The sequence below is a fragment of the Vigna angularis genome, chromosome 5 (genome assembly GCF_016808095.1).
Source record: "Vigna angularis cultivar LongXiaoDou No.4 chromosome 5, ASM1680809v1, whole genome shotgun sequence".
NCBI classification, from domain to species: Eukaryota; Viridiplantae; Streptophyta; class Magnoliopsida; order Fabales; family Fabaceae; genus Vigna; species Vigna angularis.
In genome coordinates, this window is record NC_068974.1 from 26,005,206 (window position 1) to 26,020,182 (window position 14,977).

General features: G+C 29.8%; 2 protein-coding genes across 3 annotated transcripts; both read right to left on the minus strand.

Moving 5' to 3' along the window:
- Positions 1-1,413: 1,413 nt before the first annotated feature.
- Positions 1,414-5,086, minus strand: LOC108338853 (transcription factor VOZ1). Of its 2 annotated transcripts, none has more exons than XM_017575899.2 (5): positions 4,908-5,086; positions 4,314-4,537; positions 4,043-4,201; positions 2,597-3,209; positions 1,414-2,217 (listed from the first exon to the last, which is right to left on the minus strand). In XM_017575899.2, exons 2-5 carry the CDS (start codon positions 4,533-4,535, stop codon positions 1,763-1,765), a joined length of 1,449 nt encoding a protein of 482 aa, XP_017431388.1. In that variant the 5' UTR covers positions 4,536-4,537; positions 4,908-5,086; the 3' UTR covers positions 1,414-1,762. The 2 variants fall into 2 exon arrangements, with proteins under 2 accessions (XP_017431388.1, XP_017431387.1); XM_017575898.2 differs by having other exon boundaries at positions 4,314-4,541.
- Positions 5,087-10,514: 5,428 nt separating this feature from the next.
- On the minus strand, positions 10,515-14,343 carry LOC108339941 (uncharacterized). Its single transcript, XM_017577167.2, has 4 exons — positions 14,034-14,343; positions 13,795-13,929; positions 11,191-11,277; positions 10,515-10,903 (listed from the first exon to the last, which is right to left on the minus strand). Exons 1-4 carry the CDS (start codon positions 14,163-14,165, stop codon positions 10,751-10,753), a joined length of 507 nt encoding a protein of 168 aa, XP_017432656.1. The 5' UTR covers positions 14,166-14,343; the 3' UTR covers positions 10,515-10,750.
- Between the last annotated feature and the right edge of the window lie 634 nt (positions 14,344-14,977).

A 14,977-nucleotide genomic window follows, 5' to 3' on the forward strand; every position in this document is an offset into this window, starting at 1 on the left:
TCTTTTTATTTTCCATTTTATTTTACTTAGTTTAAATAACTTTACCTTTGGGGGAATTAAACAAAATAGTGTGATTTTCACTTCCACTTAGAAAAAAAAGGGTAAAAGTATAAAAAATTAATGATATATGGATAAATCTTATTTTGAAGCAAAACTTCAGAAAAGATAAAATAAATTCGTATTCTAATGTACAACTGCTAATTATAATGTAGTGAATGACTTGCATTAATAATTTTCCTTTTTTTCTTTTATTATTAAAAATGTATTTGCATATACGAATTTTATTTTAAATAGAAGTAATTCTTCCATATCTTATTTTCTCTTTTTGTTTAGTAAAAATAATATTTCATGCACGTTTTTAATTTTGTTTTCCTCGTAGAAGTAATCATTTATATCACTACTTCTGTTTTTACATGTTTAATCTATTAAGCAAAAACTTCTCTATCATTTATGTTTACAATACTTTTGTTATTTTTTATTTTCTTAGATAAAATATGTGAATTTTTTTATCTATGCGTGCATTTTTTAAATTGAAATTTATTTTATTGGCTCCAAGTTGTTTTTTAATTTTTATTTAATATTATCATTTTGGAACTTTTTTTATACAATCCAAATTTTCTTACTAAATTATAATTTTTATGAATTTAATGAATTTTTAGACAATAAACAATTTGAGGAGATGTGATTTTTTTTTCTTAACTAAAAGAAATACCGAATATTATTTCAATAAACCGAAACAAAATAAAGACATTTATGAAACTTCGTATTACAAGTTGGTTTTAATCATATTTAAGTTTTCACTCCTGCTGCAGGTCGGTTACTTTTAGCTAAAACTCCACAAATAAACTACTAGAGCGAAGAAGACCTAAAAAATAATATTAACTTGTCAAATTTTCATAAATACTTTTTTTTTCATATACACAGGATAATTTGTATACACAGAATAAATTAAACAAAAGTAGTAAGTAAATAAATAAACAGAAGCTGTAAATCTCTGATACCTTTTATAAAAAAAAAAAAAGCAAAAAAAAAAATAGACGTTATGCATAGAAACACATTTTCTAATTGAAAAAGGGAAAATCCTCCATGAAAACAGCCTATTACTAAAAAACCAAGATTGTACACACAAACAACTTCTATTAAAAAAGTAAGAAAAGTTATGCATGCAAACACATTTTTTTCACTGCATTGTATAATAAATTCATTAGCCAACTTCCTTATTTTGAAGTCCTGCATTCCACGGATTTAGCCATATGGATAAAAAAAAATTATATTTAGCTCATTTTCTTCGAAAACAACATTGAAAATTTCACCATTTCAATAAATTTTCCCCACTCTAGTTTGCATTCCCTCATGGAATTGCAGCATTGTACTACTTATATACGTTGAAAATAATCCATAAATTAGAGAACATTTACAACCAAATAAATGCTAATTAGTTTAAGAATATGTCAGAAATTTGCAGAGTCTTCCACTGACCCATCAGAAAGTATGCAGAGTCTTCCTAACAACATAGATCTAACTTCTAATCTATGAAGCACATAACGAATTTCTTATGAGTAGACTTCAAATAACGCCAATATCAAAAGTATAATTAACGACAAATTCAGCACAAGAGTGTGAGCTCATTCTACCAAAAGAGAATTCCATTTGCCTTTTACCTTGATGAAGGAAAGTAAGAAACTTTCACATGCTGTGATATATCCTCAAATATGTACAAGTTTGTCAGTCATATGGTAAAATCACCAGATTGTGTATTGATTTAATTTTCTGGAGATCCATCATTCTCAGACTTGGCATTTGTTTTTCCCTTGATGGGTATTCCATCATCAGATGATAGAACAGCAGCAGTAAGCTGTCCCATCTTGTTCTGTAAATCATTAAGAGATTCCTTGGTCACTTTTCCTTTAGGACTTTTCTTTTTCTCAACAAGCTTTAATTCTAGTCTGTATAATGCACAACCATCGTGGTTGTTGATCTCATACTCGTACAAATGCCACTCCAGATAACTAAGAGGCTGGGGGTCCATGTAATAGGACCTCTTTTGTCCTCCATGTTCTTTCATCACCTGCTTCCTTGACTCATGCCAACCGCGTCCGCTGTAATCTGGAAGTGATCTTTGTTTTCTGTTTCCACTTTCAAATGCCCTTCTAGGCTTGTCAAAGAATAGCCACTCCCTAATAGCTTCACCCTCAAGAAAAGAAAGATCAAAGAACTCTGCACCAGAGAAAAGGTAACATTTCAAACCTAAACAATGTAGATGAAAAACAATAAAACATGGACAGTAACAATTTCTTCTATAACCCATTCATTAGACAAGCCTAAAGGTAGAATTTGAGAAGCTTTAATGAACAATTCAACATAATTAAGAATTTAATTCATACACACAGTCAATGTAAAAAGTTCTACATTATCAGCCAAATTATTCTTAGCACAATTTTATGGTAGTTATAATACAATCAACAAACTTTCAATACATCAAAGTCTCTGATTGGATAACAATGTCAAAGATTTTCACATGACCAATGTGTGTATTCTTTATCCTAAAATGAAGCAGTGATATACAACAGAGAGGTAATAAATTTGGTGTACTCACCTGGAGCATTCCAGGGAGATTTAGTTGATGCGGCGCCTTCACAACTGGGGATGCCCACTTCCTTTCCCTGGGTCTTCGCAAGAACAGCAGCAAACAAAGGACCATCTTTTACACCAATGCCCCCTGGTCGTAAAATTGGAGTCATGCCAGGAAGACCTTCATTATTTGCCAACAGCTCATGACAACTGCTACAGTAGTTCCTGCACCATTCTACCCCTTGAGCGGGTCTGAAACAGTCCCACAGGGCACATTTTGGAGCTAAGAAAGCAGATGGTGGAGGGCAGATATTTGGAAGAATGTTAGGTATAATGTTTTCTCCATGATGCACAGTATCCTCAGCTCCAAAGAATTGGCTACAATCAAAACCTTCTATGCTAAATTGATTTGATTCTGAGTGTTTAATTTCTGTGTTATGCCCGAGGTCCTGATATAAATCCACCTGACCAATCAAATCAGAGTTGTGACCAACTTGGTTGTGATTCATATCTTGATTTAAACTGAATGGATGAAAATCCAACTGTTCCATATCTGAGTTATTAAAAGCATTGTTGTACAGAGTTGAAGCAGAGCCTTCGAAATTATGACCTAGAGGTTGGTTATCATCAAAATGTTTCTGCAAGATACCAAGTACCAATTATTAAAGCACAGAAATATTATTCAAAAAATAGAACTTTTGGTTCATGCATGTATTTCTTTATACATGTGCATTAGTTTTTTCTTTTTTTTTTTTTGAGAAAATTGCAAGAGAGGAATTTGTTTTAGGAACAACAAACCACTCAAGCATTAACCAATTAAGTTGTTAATTATTCCTAGCTAGATGTATTTTATAAGGGTTCACTTTTCTGTATCTCTCCCTCAACCAATGAAGTTTGACAAGTTGGAAGCAACCTAGAAGTTAAAATGTAAACGAGGCTGCATGTTCTGACTAAAACTTTCAACAACTTGATGTTCCTTGCACTTATGGCGTTGGACTCGTGTTCAATTTCTATATACACAAAGTTGGGAAAATATCTTAACCAATGGGTTTCATAACTTCAAAAGTTCTCCTTGATTTTATATTTTTTTTGGTTAACTATCTAGTACCAAGAAAAGCACTCGAACTATTTGAAGTGAACACTTTTGATGTAACCAAAAGTCCTGTGTTGGCATGATATAACCAAATTCGCCAGTTAAAACATATAATCCTTCTACTTTTACACCTCTAAAATTCAGTCAGCAAACACAAGCTTCACCTGACCTTGGCACATTTTTCCATATGGTTGAATTGATACCATTTAGAAAATACTTGTATGGATTAACAAAACACATTATTTCCATCTTCAAATATAACAAAAGCAAACAGCCAAGTATAATAAAGAAAAATAGTGCTGGTAAAGTTTAGTGAATAGGGTAAGGAAACAAACCACAAATACAAAAATGAGTCCTGCACTAGTTAAAGAAACTTACCTCCTGAAAAAACTGAAAATTGTTGTCATTAATGTTACTTGTTTGGAGCTCAGTCTTCAACGGCCCAGGTTTTGTTAATGGACTAGTTGCATCATCTTTCTCCTCAATCACTTGCAACAGTTGGGCAAGTTCACTGGTAAACGAATCAAAGCTTCCATCCTACAGAATGTTATTGCCAGAACATATTACAACAACCGTCAACTCTTCTTTGAGATGAACAAAGAAAGCACAGACATAATAATAAGCCATGTCCGAAAACCTAAATACATACAGCTAAGGAGGTGGCTGGAGACTCCAGTTCCGCCTTCCACTCGCGGAGAAGCTGATGCATCTGCTCCTCAAAGATCACAATGTCACTACCCCTGCCCTCTTTTCTTGCACACTGAAGATTGCTGAAAATCCCTTGAATTTTATCCACCAGGTGTTTTTCCTTCTCCTTCATGGATTGAATAGAAGAGGATCCAAACTTGCCCTTGGAACTTTCTCTCATCATACCTTCCTAGAACAATTATCACACAATAACCAATGTAGGACATTAATTAGCACAATTAAATAACATCACATCAGAAAAATCTTAAAAATGTAACATGCAACCGAGGCTGATTCAGTTCGTAAGCATTGGGCTAACTTAGACAAACGTTTTTCACAAACATGTACATAACAGAATCTAGTTTTATGCATGTCACTGATCAAACCACAATCCACAATAAAACTCTTCAGAAAAAAAAAAAGTGACACAAAAAAATCAACATTGACGGTGCACCCAAATGAAAAACAGCAACCCAATTGACAAAGTTTGGGGCTTTCTACATCTACGTTGAACTTAAAACAAGTTCAACCGAAATTAGCTCGATGGGTATTTTACCTTTGATCTTGAATTGGAGAGAAGGGAGCAATGGGGTGCAAAACGACGACGTAGAAAGGGGAAAGATGACTGTAGATGACGGCTCCACTGGGATCAGCTCACGACGAGTGAGAGAGACTCAGAGAAGCCAATCGTGGAAATGGAAGCCCTCAATTCCTACGTTGAATTTGCAGATTTTTATTTTATTTTTCTATTTATTATTAATAATAAATAATAATATTAATGATGTGGTGATCTTTTGCACCTTGGAAACTTCAATTAGACGCAAGAAATTTTGGTCTGTGCCTTTTCTAATTATTCCTTATCATACTTTAACTTGTTTTGTCACAGTAAATGTCTTTACTGTAACCACCAGCAGTTCTCTCCCCACCTCTAAAGTTTATTCTCTATCTCTAAAATTTTAATATTATCTTTTTAATTAATAATTACAGATTTTAAAAAACCAATTAAAAAAATTATTTAACCGATTTTTAAAAATTGATTAAGAAAGATTTTTAAAAAAAAGAATTTTTTATCAACTTTCGAAAAGTCAACTAAAAAATTCTTTTTTTTAATTTTTTAGTCTATTTTTATGTTTTTTATTTATTAATAATAAAAAATAATAATAATAAAACATATTAAAAAATTAAAAACAAAATTTATTATTTTAAATTAAAAAAATATTTATTTTAATTTAGTAATAAAAAATATTATTATTATTAATAAAAATATTATTTTATACAAAATTATTTAAAAATAATAAATTTATTAAATATTTATTAGGTAAGAAAAATAATTTTTCTATTATTAAATTTAAATAAAAAAAATTTTCAAATTTGTTTCTAATTTTAAAATATTAAATTTTTAAATTTTTTTAATATATTTTATTGTTATTTTTCATTATTACTATTATTAAATAAAAAGTAAATTAAAAAAATTAAAATGAAAAAAACTATCTACAAAACTGTTTAAGTAAGTTTCTTGACCAGTTTTCGAATTTCGATACTTATTAAAGGAAGAGATAATATTAGAATTTTGGAAGTGTAGGAAAAAACTTTCCAGAGGTGGGATGACTGCTCTATTGTAATTCACCAAAAAAAACTACAATTAAGCTAGTCCTTTAAATATTCATCATACTTTTAAGAGAATTTTTGTGGTTCAATTTATTTTTGTTGAGAATAATATTTTTGTCATTTCAATATGTTTGATTAGATTATTTATTTTAATCTTAAATTTTAAGTTTTTATTTAGAGCAAAGTAAAAGCTATTTAAATGTATCATTGTATATCTATCATACATAATGTTTAGACAAAGGCAAAAATAAAATATATTAGATTTAATTTTGATACACAAAATATAAAACATTATAGTAACATAATTTCATTGAAAAAATAAGATTAGTAATAAGATGTAAATAAAAGAATATATTTAATACTTAAAGAAGAAAATAATTTTAATTTAAAATGTAACTTTATCAATGAACTAGAAAACATATACATTCGATAAAAAGTAAACATTATTAGAAATTAATTAAAAAAACTTTATGTATTCTTTAATTATAAGAGCTATAACTAGTCTCCAAATATTTGCAAAATAAATAACATGTTGCTTATACGTTGCATTCTGTCATTAGGGTTTTATCCTTTGTGTTATGTTGTTAGCTTTGGAAGGGTAGTTTCGTTTGTACGGTTTCTGCTGTTTATAAAACCTGCAGAAGTGGGTGGATCAGACTTGATTGACATTACATACAGAAAAAGCTGAGTGTTATGTATAAAGGTTGTAAATCACATTTATAACACAGCATAAAAATAATGAATACTTTTCCTTAAATAAGGTATAAAAATAATGAAAAAGAAGAAAAGTTTTTCTGTTTATTTTTCTTTAAAAGATATTAATAAAAGATTTTTTTGACACGTCTAAGTATGTCATTATTTTTATTTATTTTTTATTTTTATTTTATAAATAATATAAAAATTTATACTTTTTAATTATTTTATTTTTATAATTTATGTTAAATAAAGGTAAAAATGTGTCGTGATATTATTATTCAAAAAATTAAAATGTGATTCATAATAAATTTAGAAATAAAATTTATAAATTTTTGTAAAAGATTTAATAAATATAATAGATAAAAAATTATTTTAATTGATATAAAGTAAAAATTATTGAAATATAAAAATAATATAAATGATATTTATTAATAATATATTTATTGATAAAAAAGATTATAAAGAAAAAAGATTAAAATTAATTTTGAAAATAAAATAAATTTATATTTAAATAAAATCAAATAATAATGTTTAAAAAATATTTTTTTTAAAATAACCATATCTAATAAAAAAATATTTTGCTTAGATACAATTTGAAACATAATAAATATCAAAATATAAACAATTAAAATTAAAAATTGAAATTTCAAAAATTCAAAATTATTATTTTATTATTTATGATTATTTTTATTTTAATATTACTGTTATTAACGAAACAAAACTGAATTCCAGTACATAATATTATAATATTTTATATATGAAAATTGAAATTATTAAAATTGTAAAAGAATAAAAATGAGATTTAATTTAAATCAATTTAAATATCTATATATCATCCCTAATTCAAAGAAATTGATATATCGGAAATCATTTCAAATAATCGTCTTCTTTTACGTATAAATGCTTCAAAACTAGAAGATTTTAAATTGTCAATCGTTCTTGCTAATTCTTCTGAACTGTAAATTCCCTTATACTACGTTCGTTTTATACTATGTTTGTTTGAAGAGAAAATACTGTTAAGAAGAATTGGAGGAGATTGATTTACAAGATCAACTGCGTTTTTTGAGGATAATTATGATGAAAACCCTCTTTCTAAGCACAGCATTTAACAAAGCACAATTATTCCTCCCCCCACATAGCTTCACAGCAAATTTTTTATATAATGTTTCTTTTAACATTAAATTTGTTTTATTTTTACATTATACATAATTAAAGTAACTTTCCTTCGTTATTTTTTTTATTTTCATATTACATAATTTAATGTCATTTAGTTAAATTTACCAGTTTCTTATTATGTAACAATTTTTATATCAGCAACCATATTTCTTTTGATTTAACTATTTAAGATAATTTTAAAACGTATAAATAATTTTTTACATTGAAATTAATTTTAATTTTAACTTTTTAATAACCTGATTATTATTTTTTAAAAATTTATAATAACTCACGTCATAAAAGACATAATTACAAAAATAATTAATATTATTTTACTTTATTGATTAGTAAAATTCAAATTAAAATATAGATATAATCTGTAAAAATTAATTTTTATTTTTTTTCTCCTTATAAACATTTTTACAATTAAATATAACATTAAAAATTATTATTTTATATAACTTTTATAATTAGGAGTATTTTGGTAATCTTTAATTTTTACCAATTAAACAATTTTTTTATCTGTTATAACTTGTATCGGTGAAATTCTACACTAATTTTCACAAAATTTACTTTCAAATTCACTCTCACTCACCTCCAAATTCTCTAAAAGAACAACAATCAATTCACTCTCAAATCCTTTCAAATTCATCTACCCACTCTCCCTTAATCAATATTATAAAGTGAACACACCCTTAGAAAATATACTTTAATTGACTGTGATGATCCTAAAACTTTATGGATTCACACTGAGACTAATCTTGGTGTGTTAATATATGACTCGTGGAACCAGATTCCCACGAAAGCTTAAAAGGAGAGTTCTTTTTAAAATTAAGGCTTAATACCTCTTTTGGTTCCTCGAAAGGGGAAGAATGTTCAAAGTAGTCCTACCTTTTTAAAAAAAATAGAAATGGTCCTAAGTTGTGAAAAAACGGGTCAAGTTAATCATTTTTTCTTATGACATAAAAAATGTAACGGTGTAGGTGTCCCCCTAGACAAAACATAATGACATATCTAGTTTTTGTTATTGTGTGGCACTGTGAGGTTAAATGACATGTAAAATTAAAATTGGGACAAAAAAATTGATTACGTGATAATGTTTTGGCAAAGGTTAAAAAATAGGGGTTAGGGTTTGGGTTCGTGCAACTTGGTCCCTGAGGTGAGGAAAGTGGTTGTGACGAGATAGGAATGACTTCTTCCTAGGGGCAAGATAGCATGAACCAAATTTGGGGTTCTTTAATTGATTACAAATTATATATCTGTAGTGAATTTTGATCCATTGTTCCCTTGTTCGTGCTTAAGGTTCATAGTCATTTAGCTCTTATTACAGTGATTGATAGTGGCTTATGAAAGTTGTACCACTTTCTTTACTTGAAAGAGTGGTTTATGAAAGTTGTACCACTTTCTTTACTTGAAAGAGTGGTTTACACAGGTTGAATGATACAAGCAGAAGGCAAACAACAGGAAGAATTATTATAGTTTGATTAAAAAAAGGAAATTAAAACCCGATAAAGTATTTCTTTTTATAATATCTGAAAATCCTGATTATATTTGTTAAGAAACCCTAATTTGGAAAAAGCCCCAATTTTGGAACCCTAAGGAAGATCCCCAATTTTTTAGTGTCCTTCTATTCTGGTGCCACCGCGAAAGAAACTCAATCAAAAATCCTTATTCCAAATTGGAAAAACCCTAAATTGGAAAATCCCCAATTTGTTTTTTGCATCCTGTTTCTCACTTGTTCTTCTCTCGTGTGAGTCTCAAAACCCCTAGCCATGGCCATTTGCTTTATGCGTCACCATTGAGGTGAGGAAAGTGGTAGTGGCGAGATAGGAATCACAAAATTATACAAAGAAAAACACTGACCTCAGCTACGCTCTTGAAATTGCACCTTCAACAAAACACCACGATCCTAATTTCAACACCACTTTCACCAAATTCTTCAACCCCAAATCACGAATTGATTCTAACCTAAATCTTTTTTCTTTTAACGCTATGTTAAAACATTCCCACATCATTAACTTTAATTTTAAAAATTCAAAATTGACACGTCATTTAACCTCACAGTGCCACATAATGACAAGAACTGGAGAGGTCATTATGTTTTGTCCAGAAGGACATTACATCGTTACATTTTTGACGCCATAAGCAAAAAGGATTAACTTGACTCGTTTTTTCACAACTTAAGACAGTTTTCAACTTTTTTAAAAAGGTAGGACCACTTTGAACATTCCCCCTCTTTCTTGGGACCAAAAGAGGTATTAAGCCTAAAATTAAATTGGTGCCACCTCTCTCTTAAGTTTTGAAAGTAAGCTTCTCACTTCAATATCTATATTTTGAAGTTAGTTTTATTCTATCTTCGCCCAACACCCACATTTAGCTTTTGTTTCTATTTAATAAAAACTAAATTCCATTTTTATTTCTAGTAACAAAGTAAATCCTATTAAATTATATCTAAAATTTGATTTATCAATTTTTTATTAAATCGTATTTAATCAATTTTATATATTCTTAAATTTTTATTAATTAAATCATATTTAGCTGTATTTCGGTTGTTTTCTATACACTGCACTGTATTTTTCTTTCTGGTATATCAGGTGGCACTGCAGAACATCAATATAAATTATATCATGTAGTCTAACTCATTTAAGGTTATATTTTATATGTAGTATTTCATTAAGAGCCAAGGAAACAACTTGTATCTGATTTGTATTTGTTTTATAGAATATCAGACAATTGCTACAAATTACAATATCATTTGAGCTACCATGAGGATGAACAAAATTTTGGAGGAAACATATGTATAGATCATCCAAAGCCTAGAAAATTGTAATTAGCAGGCAGAATTTATGTGTTCTGCTATTTTATCAGTTATGTTTCCTTTCCAAACCAAGAGCAATGGTTTGTTTAACAAAATCTGTGGTCAATGCTTAGTTGCAGCAATCAATTGGATTTTGTATTTTCGGAGACATGAGTGGGTCCGAAGTTAAGAGTGCCAAATAATCCTCGGCCTCTAGAAAGTTGTTCCAGCTTTTCAAGTTTGTGTGCAAGAAGTTCCATTTCTCTAGCCAACTCTTCATTCCTCGTCTGTATTGCCTGCAAAAGTGCAAAGTCACAAAAACTTGAGTACGTCCATGAGATTTAGAATATTTTTGGTCCCCCAATAACTTTTTCCTCCAATTCCAATGAAAGTAAACAAGACTAAATAGATAGGTTGGTAAAAGTATAGCGTAGATGAGATGGCAAAAATCCAAATTTAAACCTCCATCCTTGATAGCATTCAGAGAAAATATTTGATTACAAGACCAACTTTTCTTCAATGAATCCCTCAACTTTTCACCCTCACAAAGGATCATCCATAACAGAGAAGGCAGAAAGACAACCTGTATTTCCTGTCTACGTATTTCTTCCTTTCTTGCTTCTGCTCTTGAACTTCTTTGCACCTCAAAAATGACAGCAGCTCCAGCAACCTAAATAGAAGGAAATTAAATTTATGTTGTGCAAAAACTCCTGTTTTATGTTATGAGGAAGACAAATTGGTGATGGCAGATACAAAGATAGATGCACAGATGGATGAAAGAAAGTGGAAATTCTACAATTTTATGGTAAGAACTTCGTACGTATATATTTGCAATATTCTTTTAAAATCACAAAAATGAAATGGGATTAAAAGTCAAACAAGTTGTTCACATTGGTTATCAAATCACAATCTTCATATGGTCGACAGTAATCTTGGATGCTACCATTCAGACAGATATTTGTTGGTTAATACATACAAAGCCTAGTAGTTTTTAAAATCAGAACAACTTTGATCGTAGAGGACTCTTTCACACACTCAAATAATATAATTCAAATCTCATTTTCTGGTTTAAATCTTTTTCTTCTCTTCTATTAGACAAGGGAAGTCCATTAAGAACCTAGCCTACACAAGTTTATAAATACTTTTAGACAATGGCAAAAACATACACACAGGCCATAGACAGCTTTTCATAGAATGGCTCTATTTGGCTTAGGTGCTTCGTGGGAGTAAATTGAAAAGTACACAAGCATTCTCTTAAAACATCCTAGAATTAACCATAACTCAATTTAATACCAGAGGCAATAAAAAGCAAGCTAATATGACCGAATTTTTGGGCAATGAATTGAACGAACGTCTAATATTGAGGAGCTGAGACCTTCCCAACAAAATATTCATCCAAGGTGTCTCTGCACAAGTCAAATCTATTAATTCAATTCCCAGTACCTTGTGCATATATTTAAGGAACAGTAGCTTTCCCTGCCATATACGGCTAGCATTCACTAATGGTATTCTGTAACGGTCTCCTTCTTTATACTGAATTTCCTTTGTCACTCTCTTCCTTCAATTGACTGTCTTCAACCTTTTCCACCTCTTCCAGTCACAATCTTTCACCGTTTCCACCTCTTCACGTGATTACAACCTATTCTATCAATTTTCCCACTGCCTCCTTTCCTTACAGCAGTGCAACGACACAACTCACGGCTAATACTGCCTGAACTCAGGTAACACTGCACAATTTTCAACACAGTAATCTGAATATTTCTACTTACCATTACTATCAAAAGTTAGGGTTTTTATAACCCAAACAACATATTTGTTACAAACCAAATAACTGAAAACTAAACTCTGAAAGAGTTAAAAACCCTAATCTGACAAAGGGGTTATAACATATTCCTTTTGAAGGGACTAAATACGGGACAGATTATCTCATCTCTACTTGGATCAAAGCTAACCAAACTGGGAATTCATCTTTCAATATGAAAACAAACACGGGAAAAAATGCACACAAACTATTTGATCTTTTATTTCTATGAAGTTTTATATATGTCCTGCAAAGTTTGAAAGAAGGTGAACCGACTCTTCCATAACATAAGTTATCCCTTCTGTACTTTTAAAGGAAAACTTTTCAAACAACTATCTAAAGGGTCAATCAGTTTAATGAACAGAAGTGTCATTTGTACAGATTCAAATGGTAGTCAAAAGATCTTCAACATTGGTCCAGAGTGCTCTTATTAGAAATATATATATATATATATATATATATATATATATATATATATATATATATATATATATATATATATATAAATTAGAATTTATAGTGGAATTCATAGTGTTTCCGTATGTAGGGGTCGAGAACCATACTTTCACAACTAGACCCAACTAGCTAATGGGTAAGGATTGCCCCTTACCCATATGTACTATACCGATACCAAGGAATTGGGAACAAGTAACTGATATGTTGAACCTAAGGTCGAATTAACACAACCCAATTTCTATAGTTGGTAGAAACAATCGTTGACCAGACTTTAGTACCTTTCAACTGAGTCGAACTAGTCTGAGAAAAAGTCTTAAAACAATGGGGGAACATGTCCATTGAACTGTATACATACTATACCGAAGAATATTGCAAGCGTGAAATTTCTAAAATTGAGAATAACCTAATAAAAAAGAAAACGATATGCCATACAACAACCACACTGATAAGTTTCGGCACTGTCTAATAATTTGAACTTGAACCAAACTCAATTAAAAAGTTAATTCTTGATCTAAGAGTATGTTTCTATAAATTTCACATAGATGTATTGAAGAACAAAATAAGAAAGAAAAACGAAATTAGTTTCTCCATAAAATAAAATTAACTTATATATAATTTAATTTACAAAAATATATCATATTAGTGTTTCTATTTTCTAACTTATATATAAATTACTTTTAGTCTATATATAATTTTTCTTTTTCTCTTTATGAAAAAGTTTATCCAAAAATACCTCAAGATTTGTCAATCACGTAAATGCTATTTTAGCGTTATCACTAATCAAAGTGGGATTTCCTTCTATCAGAATTCAGTGATGATCAAAACAGTAAAACACACAAACAGGTTGAAGACAATGCTCGACACATAACGAACATGATAGTAATGGTATGAAGCACAACATGAAGCAGGAAAACGTTATGTTATCATTACCGAGAACACAAAGAGTTCTCCAAGCAAATCCGCAGCAGCTTGCACAGCCTTCTCCTCGTTCAAAGGACGGATTGCAACATCGGTGGCACGACCGTAGATTCTTCTCTGCACTCTCGTCGTCAATCTGTGATTGGCCTGAGCCAAGGAAGAACCAGAGTCACACACAGCACAGAATAACCCACGTGCGAGTGTGAAAACGGAAATAAGACACGTGCGGGAGGGAGAAAGAAAAGTGGGACCTGGGCAATGGCGATTATGAAGCTGCGAAACTTAGGGTGGTAACCGGCCTCCTTCTTGAGCCTGCTGGCGATTGGTTTACACGCGGTTTTGAGGGCGAGTGTTGCCAGCTTCACCACGGGAAGCACCACCATCTCTCGAGAATAGGAAAGTGAGCTACGAAGTTGATAACAGGGAAGCGAATTTGGAACCTCTGTTGGGTGCGTGTGATCCACGACCGTATTTCATCACCGTATCTTTCTTGCTTAACAAGAAGATGGTCTGCTCAGAACAGAACAAGGTACCGGAAAAGTAAAAAGGAAAAAAATTAGTACTTATTCATATTCGAAAACCTTCGCGAAGTTTGCGAAATTGATGAAATTTTTTAAGTTTGAACTCAATTGCTTCGGATTAATAATTAATATTTGAATTTTATAATAAATTTTAGACTTCATTAAATTTTATTAAAACTCCAAATTTTTATATCTTTCAATAAAGTATTTGTAGTTTTTTTATTAACAAGGTCATATGATTGTATTCTTTTGTAATTTTGTTCATACATTTTCAGGCTATAAAAGTATATTTTAGTTAAAGTAAATGGTATATGATTTTTATTATTTTTATTACAAATATGGTAGATAATAATGTATTATCACGACCTATCCTGGATGGTGTGAAGTCAATTCTTAAGTCTTATGATGGTGTCATTATTTAATACATTTTAAAATAATAAAGATTACTTGTTGTTATATATTTTCAATAATATTATTTTATATTTTCATATTTTTTTAATATATGAATACAAATAAATAATGATGGTCGGAAAAGAACTAAAATAACATATATTAAATTGAAAAATATAAAAATATTGAATACTATATATACAAAAAGAAATAGTAAACAAGCATAAAGCTAAAAGAAATTTTGATAATGTCTCAAAGTCAAGTCTTAAGTGTTTGTTAACATT